The sequence below is a fragment of the Pteropus alecto genome, unplaced genomic scaffold, assembly GCF_000325575.1.
Source record: "Pteropus alecto unplaced genomic scaffold, ASM32557v1 scaffold59, whole genome shotgun sequence".
NCBI classification, from domain to species: Eukaryota; Metazoa; Chordata; class Mammalia; order Chiroptera; family Pteropodidae; genus Pteropus; species Pteropus alecto.
The window spans coordinates 3,421,637-3,438,737 of NW_006443292.1; the positions used below are offsets into that span (position 1 = coordinate 3,421,637).

General features: G+C 52.6%; 2 protein-coding genes across 2 annotated transcripts in view; both read right to left on the minus strand.

Moving 5' to 3' along the window:
• Nucleotides 1-4,908, minus strand: part of FAM169B (family with sequence similarity 169 member B) — a 70,939-nt gene extending 66,031 nt beyond the window's left edge. Inside the window, exon 1 of the mRNA XM_015598711.1 lies at nt 4,828-4,908. Coding sequence (XP_015454197.1) covers nt 4,828-4,908 — 81 coding nt within the window. The remainder of the gene's footprint in view (nt 1-4,827) is intronic.
• Nucleotides 4,909-9,574: 4,666 nt separating this feature from the next.
• The window catches only part of IGF1R (insulin like growth factor 1 receptor), a 249,668-nt gene continuing 242,141 nt past the window's right edge, over nt 9,575-17,101 (minus strand). The window contains exon 21 of the mRNA XM_006924137.2: nt 9,575-11,239. Within this exon, the coding sequence (XP_006924199.1) occupies nt 10,858-11,239 (382 nt within the window). The 3' untranslated portion in view covers nt 9,575-10,857. The remainder of the gene's footprint in view (nt 11,240-17,101) is intronic.

The following is a 17,101-nucleotide window of genomic DNA, read 5'->3' on the forward strand; positions in this document are numbered from 1 at the left end:
CCTGCTGGGCACCTGGGCACAGGGTCTCCCCCTCCCACCCCCTAGAGTAGCCCTTGAAGACCTCTTGTTGTCACCCACCGCCACCCCGGGTCTCGGTTCCAAGGCCCCATCCCCATATAGGGCCTTCGGTGTATGAATAGAGAAAAGATGTAAAGGTGGATTTCGAGAGCCACTAACATTTTGTGTGTGCTTCATTTTCAGTTTGTTTTATTGCGACCACAGTTGTGATTGAACTATTCTGATTTAGCCCCAATTCGAGGCCAACTCGCCTTTGTCTCTCCTGACTCTGACCCCCAGTAGGTAGTTTCTCCTCCCGTGATGAATGAATGAACCAGTGACTCATTGCAACATGAATGAGAGGTGTTCGCGGGGTAAAGGTGTTTCCTTCTAGGGTTGAAAATCTGGTCCCTTCCCGGGGTTGGCCACTTGCTGGTCGTGAGACTATGAGGCCAAGAACCAGCCTGTCCCCAGCTCTCCATTCCCAGTAACATGTTCTTTCTGAAGCAGAAGGACACAAGCCTCGTCTCCCTGGGTGGCAGTCCTCCCCCCTCATGCTTTGGGGACACTGCACTGCCCCTTCTGCTTACATGTCCCTGAGCTTACAGGCTGGTGCCCAATGAGTAACGCAGTGTTCCCTGTGGTTTCAGATTCCTGCCACCTGTCTTTGCATCGTGGAAATGGGTGTGGCGTTCATCCACGTTCCTCTGTTGTCACCATGGCTCCCGGCCAGTCTGCTGGGGAAAGCCTTGCAAGTCATCATCCAGGAGATGCTGGAGGAAGGTGAGAAAGTCCGAGCTCAAAGCCCGGTTAGCAGAAAACTCAGCCTCGGTGATTCCAGTCAAAGAGAACCAATGGGGCGATGGCTCCTTTAGAGAAAATTAAATGTTTCAGCCCTGTGTAGAGAGGTCAGCTGTGCTTTGAGAGGCTTTTGAAAAAGCGCTTGTAAAATAGTTTACACAGAGGAAAAAAATGTCTACGTTGGCCCAATGAAATCACCAAGAGTTATTTTATTGTCAGAAGACAGGAGAATACTCTGAAAGGCAGACATTCCACAAGGGATTAACTAGCTTCAGTTATGGTTTTCGTGACAATAAAATGAAATCCTAGTAATGTATTTTTTTCCTCTTAAAAGACTATGCAGCAGGCCTGTGTGATCCTGTCGAGTGCTGGGACCTCAGGCCTGTTCTCATGTGGTGGGTTGATCCATGACCAGCTGACCATAGGAGACACACAGCTTAGGTGTCCCATTCCTGGCCTCGATAGGCAGCTTCTGAGCCACTGAGTCACTAGTATTTGGTTTTTCTTTCTCTTTCATTACTTTGTTTTTTTAAGTTGTGGTAAAAAAAAAAAAGGTAACATGAAATTTACCATTTTCATCATTCTTAAGTGTTCAGTGGCATTGTGTACTTCCACTTGTGCAAGCATCACCACCATCCATTTCTAGAACTTTCTCATCCCAAATTAAAACTCTATACCTTTTGAACAATACCTCCCCCTTCCCCACTCCTTAGCAACTGTTATTCTGCCTTCCGTCTCTGAAGGCATCTACTCTAGGGACCTCATACAAGTGGAATCACAGTATTTGTCCTTTTGTGACTGGCTCATTTTACTCAGCATGATGTCCTCAAGGTTCATGTATCATGCATCAGAATGCCTTTCCTTTTTGAGGCTGAATAATATTTCATTGTCCGTATAGACAATATCTGCTTATCTGTTCATCTTTTAATGGATACTGGGTTGCTCCCACTTTTTGGTTATTGTAAATAATCCCGTGAACACTGGCGTGCAAATATCTGTTCGAGTCCCTGCTTTTAGTTCTTTTTGTGTATATATACCTAAAAGTGGAGTTGCCGGATCATAAGGTTGAATTTCTTGAGGACCTGCCATAAACCACAGCTTCCAGGGCTGAGCCTTGGGTCGGGCATGTCTGCTTGTTTGCTCATCTATAAAGCGCAGTAATAAAATCCTTCCTTTGCAGAGTAACTGCAGCGAGAATGGATGTGAACGTCGGTCGGTGATGAGAAAATGCTATCAAACCATGCACCTTCCCGACGGTGGGCTCAGAAGGGAACCAAAAATTCGCCACCCTGTAGTTGTCTTTTAGGATGTTGACTTTAAGCTGTTTATTAAGAAACAAGGCTCAGAAAGAACCTTCAAGCATCCCCCCTGTGACCCCCGCCTTCTTTTCCTGCCCTAGAGACCGGGACAGAGAAACCTGTTTTTTAATTAGGAAAGAACCTGGACTTTGCCAGCTTGAGTCTTCGCCTGAGCGTGGCTGAGGAAGACTCCCAGCCTGAGAGCTGGATACTCTGTGTCCCATTGCTTCCAAGTTCCTAGCAAGAATGTCCCTGCCACGTATGTTCTCTTCCTTGGCTACCTGCAACTAGCCCATTGTAACTTCTGAAATCTCATACCCCGCCCCCTCCCCCTTGTCTCCCTTGTTCAGAAATGTCATATACACCCAGTGTCGCTTCATTGTCTTTGGGATTTTCATGCTTATGTGAATCCCCCGTGCACATGAATTAACATTTTGATTTTTCTCCTGTTGATCTCTGTTAATTTGATTATCAGCCCAACTCGAGGGACTTAGAAGGTATTAGGAAGAGTATTAATTTTTTTTAGCCCGCATGGCTCGTAGCTGGACCCTGCTGGATTTGTGGTCTTAAGAAGTGGCTCGGCGGGGAGAGGTGCTAACACTCCCGAAGATCCAGCACCTTCATCCTCGGAAGAAATCGCTGCTCCTTCCGAGGACAAATGCAGGACACAACTTGCTAACCTGGAGGCGCAGCACTGAGCCACCCGGGAATAGGGACAGCCACGCTGGACTTGTGTCCACACCACCAGCAGCCCAGACAGCTGTCAGGGCCTCGGCGCCTTGGCAACGAACGACCCTGCCTTTAAGTCATCGGTCTTCCAGTGACAGTCCCCTGAGGGCCAGGTACTCCGTGATCAGGGCCTTGGTGCCTTGGAAACGACCCTGCCTTTAAGCCATCGGTCATCCAGTGACAGTCCCCTGAGGGCCAGGTACTCCGTGACAATGGGGAACAAACCCCCTGAGGCTTCAGAGTCAGTCCCCTCTTCTAGAAAGGCCTTTTGCTTTAGGCTCAGACACTTGTGAGACGCAACAGGTCGTAAGTAAACTAGCCCTGGATTTACATCTGCCGCCTGCACCTCGCTGGGAGCCTCTAGGAATTCTCCGTGATCAGAGTTCAGTGAACAGTCAGCTAGGATTAGATCAGCGTCTCTGATCTAATCCTAGAACATCCACGCTGGGAACAGTCAGCTCTCCTCCTGATGCGTCCCAGCGTCTCTGATCTAATCCTAGAACATCCACGCTGGTCTCCTCTGGACATGTGTTCACATTTCCCGCCATGACCATTCCCCCGGCAAAGACGATGCCGCCGCCTAGATGGCAGAACCCCCCAAGCAGGCCGAGGGCGTCAGCCTGACACGAACTGACACGTTTGAGCACGTGCTACATGTGCTCGCCCAGTTCTCACTGCCCCTCCGACGAGGCACGCGGGCTGTGAGGTACCAGCCAGGACATGGAAATGCACAGTTCACGTCCTTTGCCCAGAGTCACCCAGCTCACACCTGCCTGGGCCTGACTTTCGTCAGTGGAAGGCATAGGAAAAGTCTACCAGTCAGTCAAAACGGAAGTACAGATTTCTGTGTTTTAGGTATTCCGATTTTCTAGTAGCTGATTTAATGGAGTGAGAAAACAGAATCGTTTGTCTTCAGCAGTTTGCATGCTGAGAAGTTTCAGCTGTCAGAAATAAAGCGAAGCCTTCACACACAACACCTCCGAATGACATGTGTGAACACACATGCCACACGTAGCTCAGCTTCCCTGCCTCAGAGGCACGGTGATTCTTCCAGAAGGAAAGGGGGGAGTGGGACAAATTCAGAGACCAAAAATGCATACAGAATTCTTTTATTTAACTTAAACCATGTAGTACTTTAACTACTAGAAAAAAGCAGAGTAAGAGAAACTAAAGTTGCCTTAGCTTCAGCCATTCAAAATAGACAAAGTTCCTTTTTCATAATGTAAAGAATCCAGAGTATATCGCAATAATAGGAATAAATTCTTAACAACAGAATATACAAAAACATTTTGAAATTTTTTTTCATCTACTGATTTTTTTTTTATATAAACAGAGGAATTTTTTTTAGGAATAATTTATGCACAGAAAGTCATTTTATGTAACAAATTGGCCATGTTATTACCTTTTTTAAACTTTTTTTTAAAAAACTTTTTTTAAACAAGAAAACTCAGAAAATGCATTATTTGCGATGCATCCATTCCATCGCTCCTTCTGTTTATTTTTTTTTGTTATTTTGTTTTTTTTGTGTTTTTTTGTTTTTTTGTTTTTGTCCCAGAGGTAGACAAACTCTGGCAAACTTCTCACCTCAACCTCATTGGCTTAGAAAGCAGACAGGCGTTTTTGCCGAGCATCCGTTCCACCTGCGGATGTGTCTACGCAACACCAAACATCCGAATCCAAAGTTAAACACGGAAAACCACCCGTTTCTGGACCTTTCTCCCGTGTGGCGCAAAACGCCCAGATATTTCCAATGCTGGGGGGGTTTGTGGAGTTGTGTAGACATGGCCCCAAATCCATTGGGAGCTAGAGAAAACAGAGTCAAACAAACCAAAAAAATAAACTTTGCGTGTGTAGTTTTTGTTAAAAAGAACTTGTTTCGTTTTGGAAAAACGTATCTTCGGTGTTCTGCCTTAAAAAGGAATAAGGTCTCTCCCTCGTTATAACAGAGCATCAGTCAAGACGTGAGGCGTGTAAGCAAACAGCCTGCGTGCACCAGACTTACCATCTTCCGTGTGATAGTCTGTGTGCTGTGGTCGCTGTAACCACCACCGGCTGTGCGGTCGGTCCCAGCGTCCCTCGGCATTGCGTTTACGATGGTAAGAACCGAACCCATCAAACCAGATGCTGGAGCGTGCCCCAGGCACCGCTGGGCTGCCACGGCTCTGCCGTTTCCTTAGCCAATGAGTTTCTTTTCGTCTGTTAAAAGTAAAGTAAAAGCTACACTCCAGAGGAGAATGACCGGGAAAAGGCGATCCCTTTCCCAGCCAGACGGTTCTGGAAGACCAAGATACTGAAGATACAGAACTACTACTTCTTAAATCATCATTATTCCTTTGTTATAAACTAGGGCACAAAGCAAAGGGGCAAAGAGGGTGAAGCATGGCTTGGGTCGGGGGAAATATTCTTTTTTGGCATATTGTAAAGCTAGCTAGTAAACAAGTGTCCTAAAAAAAAAATAATGGATCACAAACACACATTTGCACACAGAGAATAAAAGTGCCCTCAAATTATTTTCGGCGATTATAAACTACAAACGTTTTATAAAATTATTCTATGTCCTTACAAAAATGTGATGAAACATTTAATTAGTTCTTGTAAACCAGATCTTCGTCAACTGTCTACCCGTAAGCTACTGGACTTAAGAGCCCTATTGAAAACGCTAACGTGTGACTGATTAAAAAAAAAAAACAATGTTTACTGGAAAGGTGTGGACACACATAAATGTGAACATACAGATAAATGATCGTTATATTCTTGCATAAACAAAATAAAACAAAAACCCTAAAATCATGCCCCAGAACTGACCACCGACAGGTGCGATGCAGTTCGTGTTTTTACACAATTTGACTTAATTCCGCCACGACGGGTTCCAAAATAGGGTGCTAGGTTTATCTGTTGAAAGCAAACGCCCCACAGATGACTGTCGAGCCTCGATGTGTTCTGACACCTTCAGAAACCATCAAGGTCAGAACGCGGCCCACAGTGCTTCCCAGCCCCGTACCCTTCTTCACGTCACGTCACAACCCGTCACAATGGCTTCCTCCCGTGCGGTCATTCCGCCATCAAGGAGTGTTCATCTGCTTTTTCTCTCAATGACCAACTAGTCATCTGAGCCGGAGGCCGAAAATGGAACCCTCTGGCCTGTCCAAGGTCTGTATCTTCAGCATCTCTGGCAACAGAGAGGTTCAATCTAAAAGACATCCTTTCGTGAAGTTCTCATTTGTACCACCAACTATGTCAGAGAAAGTTTGACTCTCGTCACTGGTTTTCAGCAAGTGGATCTCTGGTCCATATCTCTCAATGCCGCTTAGCCCAGGAAATGAAAAGACAGCCGACAAACACAAAAGGAACGTCAACGAAAGAACAAACCCCAAACCTTAAACGCGTTAACGGGGACGGCTGGAATGGGCCAAGGCACAGCACGGAGCGTTACTGTCAACTGGAAGGTGTTTACGTTTTGGAAAGGAGTCGACCCAACAGTGACAGCCGAGGACCTTGGACCGAGCATCCTAGCCTTCTCACCCATCTGCGCTAGGGTGGCCTTGCCACAGCAGCGGCCCGTGTGATGTACAGCCACCTGCCAGCAGAGGTCGGCTGCTGAGAAAGAGGCTTCGGTGGAACAAACTGGGCTAGAATTTGGCGTCGTGCTTGGCTTGGAAATCATTTATCCCAAGCAAAACGTCACTTCCAGCCAAGCACGTTGCCACTGGGTATTTCCACAATTAGCCACTTTTCCCACCATTGAAATGTTGTCCCGAGTCACAACAAACAGGCTGGAGGGAGAGGCCAGTGTTGGCCGTGAACCCAGCCTTTTATCTTCCAAGGAGGGCACGCGTCCCAACCGCGTGCCAAACATCACGACATCCCATATAGGAGACCTGGGTGGCCTGGGTCTCACCCAGCTTGAAGTTCAACGTCTCCAGATTACACCAGCTCCCGCTGCCTCAGAGAAGGGCTGTGTGTGTTCATGTTCTAATGCTCACATCGACGCCACGATGTGCCTCAGTGGTTCATGTCACTTCAAGCAGTGCGAGCTGCTGTCAGAGGAGGTTACATGGAAAATGCCACAACTCAGCTTGATTAAATAATTGGGAGCATACGAAAGAGGGGGGAGAAAAAAATCAAGAAGAGGTGGGGAGATCAGCATAAAATCAGGCTAGAACCGTGGAAAGTTGATGCCTTGGTACAGTCACGGCGGGTGATGCTCTGGTCCAATAAACCAACCGCACCGTCACACAAGCAAACTTCCTTTAAGTGTTTCTGAAGCGTTTGTTACGATGGGCACGACACTGCTCGTGTTTGCTTTCTACCTAAAGAAAAACCACCTACGTGAAAACGAAACAACAGAACGACACCAACAACTCGGACAGTGGAAACGGAACCCTTATGACCAGCTGAATGCTCTAGAAATCCAGTTGTGGAAACCGGGAGGGAAGAGCGAAAGAGAGAGAGGAGGCCACTGTCCCACGGGGTCCCCTCGAGTGTGCGAGAAGAAAACCCTGATCCAGCGGTGTTTCTCAATGACCTTAAGACGCCCGGGGAATCGGGCACAGAGAGTGGAGTTCTCGGGGCAGGTTGAGGGGTGAGTGCTGGAACGTTCTGAGGAGCCGTCCACACCTGGCAAAGTCCCACACGTTCCCAGGTCAAATCGCCAGTGCCTGTGAGAGCAGCTTCTGGAATCAGAGACCACGCCGTCCACCCCTGTGAGCAGCAGGACGGCGGGACAGAGGCACGGCCCTGGTGGGAGGGGTGGCACCCCAGGAGGAGGCTTGGCGCTGACCACTGCCCCTTCCAGCCCGGAGGTTTGGTACCTGTTTGTTTTCCCCTGGGGGAGGAGGAAGTGAGGGTGAGGTTGAGAGAACAGCCGGGGGGAGGGAGAAAGGGCTTTTCTCTGTGGTACATTCTGGAAGGATTGGCTGGGAGGGCAGAAGCCTCTGCATTTAGCAGCAGGAGGCCTGGAGGACCCAGCTCGCAGACCCAGCTCGCTGAGGCGGCCGCATTCTCGAGTGAAAGCGTCACAGTGACAGCACGTCCCTGCCTGGCACAGGCCGAGCGTGAGGCCGCAAGGGCAGCGCCCCAAGGCCACACGCCGCGCCTTTGCAGGTGGCGTCCCAGCAGAGACCTCCCGTCCCTCGCCGCCTCCTGCCCTCGAAACCCGGGGATCTGTCCTCATTCAATCTGCGCAAAGCAGCTGGTTTCAGAGACAACCTGCGGGGACAGCCAAGGGGCCTCCCGCCGAGTGCTCTGGCTCCCCTCAGCTCCCAGCGGAGAGCGGGGGTCCTGGGCCAGGACGGGGAGAACCCCGAGCCTCACGACCTCTGAGGGAACGAGTTAGGAGAAGAACAGAGGCGACGTCACACGCGACATCGCAGAGAAAGGCGAGCCGTTCGGAAGGAGTGGACAGGTGAGAAAGCGTCGCTCTGACCCCGGGACAAGCCTGGCCTGTCCCCGCGTCACCTGGTGTGTGTGGCCTGTGGTGTGGATGAGGTTACCGGTTATCAACGGCATATTGTCAGATGCTGAGAAATGTGAGATGTATTCCTTTTTGTATATACACATATAAAAAATAAAGAGTGAGGTAGATAAATGCTTGAAAAAAAAAAAGAAAAAAAACTGTCCTGTCTTACACACAGACACACAGACACAGACCCTTTTCTCGGTATTTCAATTCGTCATGGGGCTTCTCTACAATGATCGAAATTGGAATCAGAAAATAAAACTCCTAGACATACTACCTTCTTAATTAACTCGTTTCTTTTTCTCATTTTTGTTTTGAAGGGAAAAACTATGGGACAGAGGCTAGAGAAAACCATGGGACTGGAACGAGTGACAAGAACCTCCAGTCACGACTAGCGATCACGTACTGGAGCTTTGTTCTTACTCGTGATTTAAACATTTCCATCCCAGAAGCGACTCTGGTGCTATCATCACTCTGGTGACAAGCGCTAAAAACTAAACAAAACAAGAGTCCCAGGCCCCGGGGACTTGAATTTCTGGCCACAGAGGAGAGTGCCTGCGCCAGGGCCCCGGTCTCTGGGAGTGGGCCACGGCGGGGCCGGCGGACCCCGCGGTGGGCTCGCTGACATCCCAGGATGCTGGCCTGCGCCCCAACCCCTGCCTGCGCTGAGGAGGCCCCTGGAGGGCTCGCTAGTTCTAAGGACAGGGGGGTCGGTCTGCACGGTGGTGGCAGAAGGCCACAGAGGGGCCCGCTGGACCACACTCCACGACACTCTTGGCCTCAGCAGCTGTTTTCGTGGGAGGGAGGGATTAGCCACTTAAAAAACAAATAGTGATCCGAATGCCTAGTGTGTGCAGTTCGAACTGCTGTTGTACTGAAGGATTAAAAAGCAGATGCACGTGTGTCACAACCGAAACGCAGGCAAGGGGGAGAGATGCTGAGAGACCGCGGGTGAGGCCTGTCCACAGCGGCGGGCGCGGGGGACAGCGGACCTCCCTTCCTGACTTGAGTTTGCATGTCGTCGCGTCGCACTGTGGCTGACTCAGACGCCGTGCCCACTGAGCCTCGGGGTAGAACGTCTAACAGGGCCGGGGGCCGGGGGCCAGGGAGGGGAGGACGTATTTATAAAAAGGCATCCAACAGTTCATGGCAGAGTATGCTAGATAAAGATCAACGACTAGGGACAGAGAGGGAGAAAGTCACGCACGCTAGTACGAAGCATAAGAAGTTTCTTGGAGTGAGCAGAGGGAAGGGTAGACCTGAAGGCTTTCATAGAGTAAATCCACGAAGATAAAGAACAAAAAAAAATAGCAGCTTTTTTTTTTTTTTCTGTACAGACGTATAGATGAATATCTGAACCGTAAAAAAGTTATAAAAGTGACGTTAAAGACGATGTGTATGCAAATGTTTCATGGTCGAACATAGAACTGTAAGAGCCACGAAGAAGTCCTAGTAACAGAGAAAATGTCAGCAGAGCTCAGAATGCTTGAATCCGTTTACTGCTTTTCTTCTTACTGTCGTTGTGGTGTTTGAATTTCTTTCCTTGCAAACCTGCACAAACAGCTGGGCTGAGGCCCCGGGGGGAGCGGGGAAGGACAGGAGACTGGCTCGTGGATGACCTGTGCTCAAAGCCTGTCTGCCAGGCTCTGGACAGGGCCCGGGGGCCCGAAGGTGGGGGTGGGGCAGTGGGGCAGGGGAGCCAGCTCAGCTTCCCCCCATCTTCTCTGGACATCTCATTCCGTCCAGGCCCCCCGCCCCCCGCATACCCTAGTCGAAAGCAAACTGAGCTGTGTGAACGCGAGACTTGAAAAGAACACGAGGGGCTGAGCGGGTGCGGGATGGGGCGCATCGCCAGCGGGGGTCTCGCGGGAGCGACCCGGACCACGCTCGCCCCCCACCCCGCTGCCGGGAACAAGAAAACGGGCAGGGTCGCGAGGGAGAAAGCTCCGGGTTTGGGCGGAATTTGGCAGCGTAACAATGGTGAGCTGGGACGAATGATGGATGGCCCTTTTTAAGTTTCGTGTGTCCCTAAAAAAGTTAAAGACGGTTAAAAAATGCCATCTCTGCGTGTGTTTTATAAAGACCTACGGTGACAGGCAGGCGCGTACAGGGGCCAGGGGGAGGGAGAACCATTTGCTCAGTCTGATTTGAAAAGGGCGTCTCGGCTGGGCTTGTGGCAAATGTTTTTCCATTATGAAGCAGAGAGAGAGAGAGAGAGAGAGAGAGAGAGACAGAGAGAGAGAGAGAAGGGGAGAGAGAGAGAGAGAGAGAGAGAGAGAGACGGGAAGAGTGAGGAGACTCGATTCTCAGGTGTCCTGTTGCTTGCTATTCAGGATCGTCATTAAGTTTCTTAAAGGCCCACATCAGTTAAGGGTTCAGGTAGGAAAATAAAAAGCTGCTTGCATATTGAAAAAAGGAACATCCCAAGTATGTTTACTGCAGAGAAGCCGACTCCCCAGGCAGCGCGGCAGCTCTGAAGACCCACTGAGGTACACAGGAGGCTGCGACCGGACGAGAGCACTCGCTGCCCACCCCCGCCGAGCGCGCGCACGTTACTGTTGCTGGGCCGCCAGGTCAGCAGGTGGACGACTGGGGCAGAGGCAGCGGCCTCTCGTTCTTGCGTCCCCCGTTCATGTGCGCGTAAGGCTGCCTGTCGTCGAAGCTGGCCCGGAGGACCAGCATGCCCGGGCCCGGGCCGTTCTCGGCCCTGTGTCCCGAGTGTCTGTCGGGCAGCGGCAGGGACAGCGACGAGGCCGACGGGTCCAGCGGGATGCTCTCCATGTTCTCCGGCTCCAGGTCCAGCTCCTCCATGTCGGGCGGCTTGTTCTCGTCGCTGTAGTAGAAGGACACCTCCTGGAAGCCGGGCTCCATCTCGTCCTTGATGCTGCCGATGATCTCCAGGAACGACGGCCGCATCTTGGGGTTGTACTGCCAGCACATGCGCATCAGCTCGAACCTGAGGGGGAGAAGACACGCGGGATGGGCCTGCCGAAGCCCCTCCCGCCCCCTCTCCCAGGCCCGGCGTTCCAGCTCCACGGCCCGAGTCGCCTCCGGCCTCCCCTGCCTGACGTCCCACCATCCAGGACCCTCCCCGGTACGAAACCCAAACCCTCATTTCCTGAGCGGGACACACGTAGGCGCGCACAGAGTCCGTTATTACAGGTTATTACTTACAGTGACACAGCTAAGAAATTCAGAGAAATACAAAAAGCCAGCTTCCCATTCGAAGCTTCTCTCGCAGCCAGTGATTAAACGCTCCTTCCAGAATCAGCATGCAGGAAACCTCTGGCTTCTCACGAGGAAGCGTGAGAAGCGATCGCAGCTTTCCCGACTGATCTCCCTTTTAATCCCACCTGTGCTATTGCTAAGCTCCCTCCTGGTGGCAGGCGCCCTGCAGGACGAGCAGAGCGAGGCGGGGCGGCCGGCCAGCAGGAGCCCACGTCCCGCTTTAGCTGGGTACTCTAGTTCGGGGACTGAGGCTGCCAGCTGAGGGCCCCCCAATGGCAGAGCTCATGACCAGGCCATGCTGAGCTGAATCAGACCCCAACAGGCCAGGGAGGGACAGCCCAGTGTGTGGGCCACCGCACAGGCCGGGGACAGGCAGAGGGCACCGCAGGAAGCCCGTGCTGCGCCTGCGTCTCACCAGCTGGGCCACGATGGCGCCTGGGCTGCAAACCTCCGTGACACCCTCAGAATTACATGCGCCCGCGGGGAGTGTTCTGGACAATGGGGCCGAGCCCCCCAGAGAACAGGAGGCCACACGTGGAAGGAGGAAGAATAGAGCTGGGGTGCAGCCAGCCCCCCTGGCCCGGGAAGGGGTTTGAGAAGGGTTCAGAAAGGCTGCAGGAGAAGGAGGGGCTTCTCGTCCACCCAGAATGCAGACAGAGCCAGCCAAGGAAAGCTCCGGAGCAGAAAGGGGGGTGCCCCAGCAAAGGTCCGGGCTGGTCACAGAGCACGCAGGAGGCCATGGTTCCGAGGCGGGATCGGCCAGCAGCTTGAAGCCACTGCGTCCCTTCCGCTTCTGTTCTTACTGGAAAATTCTATTCTCTGTTTTGTTTTAAATCTTCTGGCTAAGGAGATGCTTTTCAGCCAAAACGGCCATATATAGGAAGCTCGACGTGCCCCACAGTGTCTTCCAGGCGTCTGTCGGGCCGACCGCCTGGCCGACGTCTGGCCCCAGGGAGCGCCCCTGTGCCGACCTGGCCGGCGACCTTGCGATGTAGGGAGAAAGGTGCCGGGTCGGGTGAGCTGGGGCGGATGGGATGGGACCCCGAGGAGGGTGGGGGTGGGAGACAGGCTTCTGCCCCTTTTCCTAAGTCAGCTGTATTGGAACAGGCACGCGCCTTTGACTGGCCGCTCTCAGGCTACAAGTGCAAGTTTTAGAGTTGGAAAAGGGACCATTTGGCCTTCGAGCCCCAAAATATTTACCATCTGGCCCTTTAGGGAAAAAGCTTGCCACCCCGGCTCCATCAGAAAAGAATGAGACAAAACGCAAAGGATGACTAACGCCCGCCCTCCCCACGGAACGCGGCACCCCGGCCACGACAGGGACCGCAGGGCTGACGGGGGCGACACCGGCACACGGCGGGCTCAGGCGGGAAGCTTCGAGGCTGTGCGCGGCCTCACCCCTCGTGACTCCGACAAGGAGGTGTGCTAGAAAACGTCCCCATCTTGTAGAGGAGGAAGCAGAAGTACGACAAGATGAAATCATTTGTCCAAGGTCCCCAGACTGGTGAGGGCGGAGCTGGGAAACTGTGGCTCCGCTTTGAACGCCACGTGCCTCAGAAGAAGGACTTTCCTCTCAGACTAAACGAGGCACCCTCGTGCCACCAGGGGACCCTCCCCAGGCTGTGCAGCGACCGTCGCAGGTGCTGTGGGGAGTTGGCGGTGATGAGCTGGTAACACCTCCCTTCCTTCCCATGTCCCCCCATCGCCTCCCAAAAGAAAGGACCCCCTAAAAAATAGAAAGGGGCTGTGACTACATGAAATCTCTCGATGGCTGGCCTGTGGTGTCCTCTCGGGCTGGCTGACTCGTCCCTGAATGAAGCGTCGCCCGGCCAAGAACACGTGACGTGCCCTGGCCCTGTGCCTGGCTCTGTGCCCCTGTAGCCCGGGGCTGGGGAAGGTGCCACCAGCAGGGGAGTGCTGTGAGTGACGTCAGCACCAGTGAAGCCACGTGACGCTGCGGTTAAACCATTCCAGAGTCACGGCCCTTCCCCGTGCTGTCCATAAAAGGAAGTCTTTTTACTCTGTGGGATTCGAGACCTTGTTTGCACCGTCTCCACAAGAAAACTTTCCAGTAGATTCTGGAAGGATTTATGAGCTGATAAAACTCCTCTTTTAAAAAGCACATTTTTTTTTTTTTACAACTCGTCGGCTCTGGTGAATTGGAATAGGCCTTCAACAGGCCATTGGGAGCAGCGTGTACCCTGCACCTGGGGTGGGGACAAGGCCAAACGGAGCTGCTGCCCCGTGTGAAACAGCTTCACAGGGACATATGTGACCCAGGAGGCTGGGTGACGGTCGGCAGTGTCACAAAAGAGAGAGAACTCTACTGCCCGCTCTACAGGCAGGTTGTGGCGACGAGCCAAGATGCGCCCGGCGACCCAGCATCCGAGCCCCAGCCCAGCCTCAGTCTGAGTGACAAACGACCATCACAGCAGAGGGACCGGAGTCCAGAGAGGACCTGAAGGGCTCAGTGAGCCCCTCCACCAGCTCCTCCTGGCAGCCCCCTGCAGCCAGACTGTCTCACGGACCACGTGTCAGCCAGCGGGGCCGGTGGGACAGCGTGGCCCGCACCGCCCACCCCATCCCTGGACAGAGATCAAACACAGCCCGCAGGCACACTGGGCAGGCGCAGCCATCCCTGTCTGCTTGCACCCCACCCAGGCACTCGGGGCCCACAAAACCAGCAGTACAGGGCCCCTGGCAACGTGGGCTCTTCATCAGCAACAGGGCAAGCCGAGCTCGAAGCCTGCAAACGACAGGGTCTCCTGAGCCTGCTGCAGAGTCAGCCGAAGACTCTGGGCTACAAAGGTCCGACTCGTTCCCTCATGCTGCATGCTGAAGCCATCCGTCCCTGGCTGGGGCTGACACGTGGAAGTTCCACCCGCAGGTGGTTACTGAGGAGATGGGGCTTCACCTGCTCACAGGTGTCGCACACAGCCCGAGCACCAGCGCCCACCATGCGCCTCACGCCCGCGGTGCCCTATTGATGCCCATTCAGACGCCAGACCGCACAGCCGAAGTGGTCTCCGCCCCACGGAGGCCCAGCCGGGCTTCCAGGCAATTCCCAGGGACACGGTGACTTTCCTGTCCTCAGGGAGAAGCCAGGGTCCATTCTCTGTCCTGGGAACAAAGGACCCCTTTTCCCAGTACACTTCCTCCTCACCTAGGCTCGACAGTAAACTCACGAGTATCACAAAAACGCTCCCTGCGACACCGACCCGCCTCATTCCATTTTGTTCTTTTTTTAGAGGGGAGAAAAGTTTGCTAAGGGGTCCTGGATGGCAAAGCAGGGCTGCCTCCTGGATTAAACGTTTAGGATCCGAGAGTGAGCACTGCATGTAAATTTCCTTGTCCCTCCACACCGGGAACCGGAAACCGGAAACACACTGCCTTCCCCACGGTAGGCGGGCTCCTTCCCAGGCAGATTAAATTAATATCAAAAGTCCAGTCACCTGGAGGGGGGTCAGCTTCAGGTACCTCACGAGTCTCTCAGAGACAAACTTTTCCCCAAGTCAAAGAAAAAGCTCAAAAACAACCTGTGTCTCCGGCCACCGCCCCAAACCACACAAACGAAACTCGCACCTGCTCTCCGGGACTGTTGGCAAGCTTGCTAAGACACCGCCTGCTCTGGTGTTCGTCCCCATTCTGCCCCCCCAAAACCCCCATACACGGTTATGCAAATTTATGCAAATTCAGCAGGCATCACTCCTCACACTTGCTCTGAAGGAAGAGTTTTCTTATCGATGGCTGACGGTGCAGTGACCACACAGTTCAAAGAGGAGAGCGGTCACCTGTGTAGCCACGCGACCTCAGGTGTCAGGAGGTGGCGGACACCGTGCGGTGTGACTCCTGAGGTTAGCCAGCAGAGGCCACTGCGGGTTCTGCTCTGCTGTGGGGTCATGTACTATGGCCCTCTGGGCCGGATCTGGCCTGCTGTCTGATTCTGTAAAACTGACGAGCTAAGGATGGTTTTTATGTTTGTAAAGGGTTGAACAAAAAAGAAGAATAATATTTTGTGACATGAAAATTCTGTGAAAAGCAAATTGCTGTGTCCAAAAATACAGTTTTATTGGCACACAGCCACGGTCACCCACGTGAGGTCCCAGGCTGCTTAAACGGAGCACGGTAGCCACATTCGCCATCGTACGGGCCCAAGAGCTGAAAATATTTACTATCTGTCCTTGCGGAGGAAAAGTTTGCTGGGCCTGCCCTGGGGGAAGCCAGCTGGTGGCATGAAGTCACTTGAGTGGTGTCACAGTAGAACTCGGCCTCTCGTGGCACCCAGCCTCCTTCCCAGTTCCCCATCAAGCCTTCAGGTGACCGGCGAGGGCCCGAGCCAGAGCCATCGGCTAAGCTGCTCCCAGTTCCCGACCCTCAGAGACTCTGTGATTGTAAGTGCTTTTTACCGTTCTAAACTAGCCAGTTTAAGGTCACGTTATACTGCGAAAAAAAAAAATCAAATACTAGTGGGAAGAAGGTGAGAAAATGCACGAAAAAAATGCCTTTTGGGTCTCTTCCACCTTTGGGTCATAAAGTCTAAAAAAGCTGTACTGAGAAGTTTCTTTTCTTAATTTTTTAAAAAATGTATTTAGTTTTAAAATAACCTATTTTTGAATTATAGTTGACATACAGTGTTATATTCGTTTGAGGTACACAATGACGATTAGACACGTGTGTACCTTATAAAGTGATCGCCCTGGTAAGTCTAGTAAACACTGAGAAGTCTGGGGAGATTATCCTGGGTAGATGTGACTTAATCAGGTAAAAAAAAATGGCAAAAGCAGCAGAGAGATTGTCCTGCTGGCCTTGGAGAAGTGAGCTGCTCTGCTGTGACAAGGCCCGTGTGTGTCGGGAGGAGGGGGGAGCAGGGATGGGCGAGGGCTGGGAGCGGCCTCGGCCTCCAGCAGCAAGGACAGAGGACCTCAGTCCGACAGCCACAGGCTGAGTCCTGCCAACAACCTGGAGCAGCCCGGGGGGAGGGAGGTCCCCAGTCTGAGACGGTCGCAGGCTTGGCCAACATCTTGATTTGGGCCTCATGAGACTGAGTCGAGGAGCCGGCACACCTGTCTGGATTCCTGACCCAGGACGCTGTGGGAGACCAAACGGGCTGTTGGGACTAAAATCTGTGGCACCCACGTATCGCAGAGTCTGACTCGCATCTGTACATCGTCCTGCCACTGAGGCTGGCACACGGTGGGTGGCAGGTGTGGGAGTCCCCACACGCCCACACAGACAAGGGTCTTTCCCATGTGAAGCCGAACCTGTCCTGAAAAAGCACTTCTAGAAAACTCCTGAGTTGGTCCTCAGGGACTAGTGGTAGTCGATCTATCTACTGGGATCAGTTCAGGAATTTTCTAGAAGTCACTCTTGGATCTTAAACGTTTAATCCTGGGATCTAGTAGATAGATCGACTACCACGAGTCCCTGAGCCCCGCCTACGTGCATGTTGAAAACCAGCCCAGCACGCCTCACCTGTACCTGGCGACCCAAGCACAGAACACCTTCACGCCTCCCTCTCCTGCCTTCAGCTGCTCCGCTGCCACCAACCCAGGGGCTTCTAAGAGAGGAGTCCCACGAGGGACCACAGACA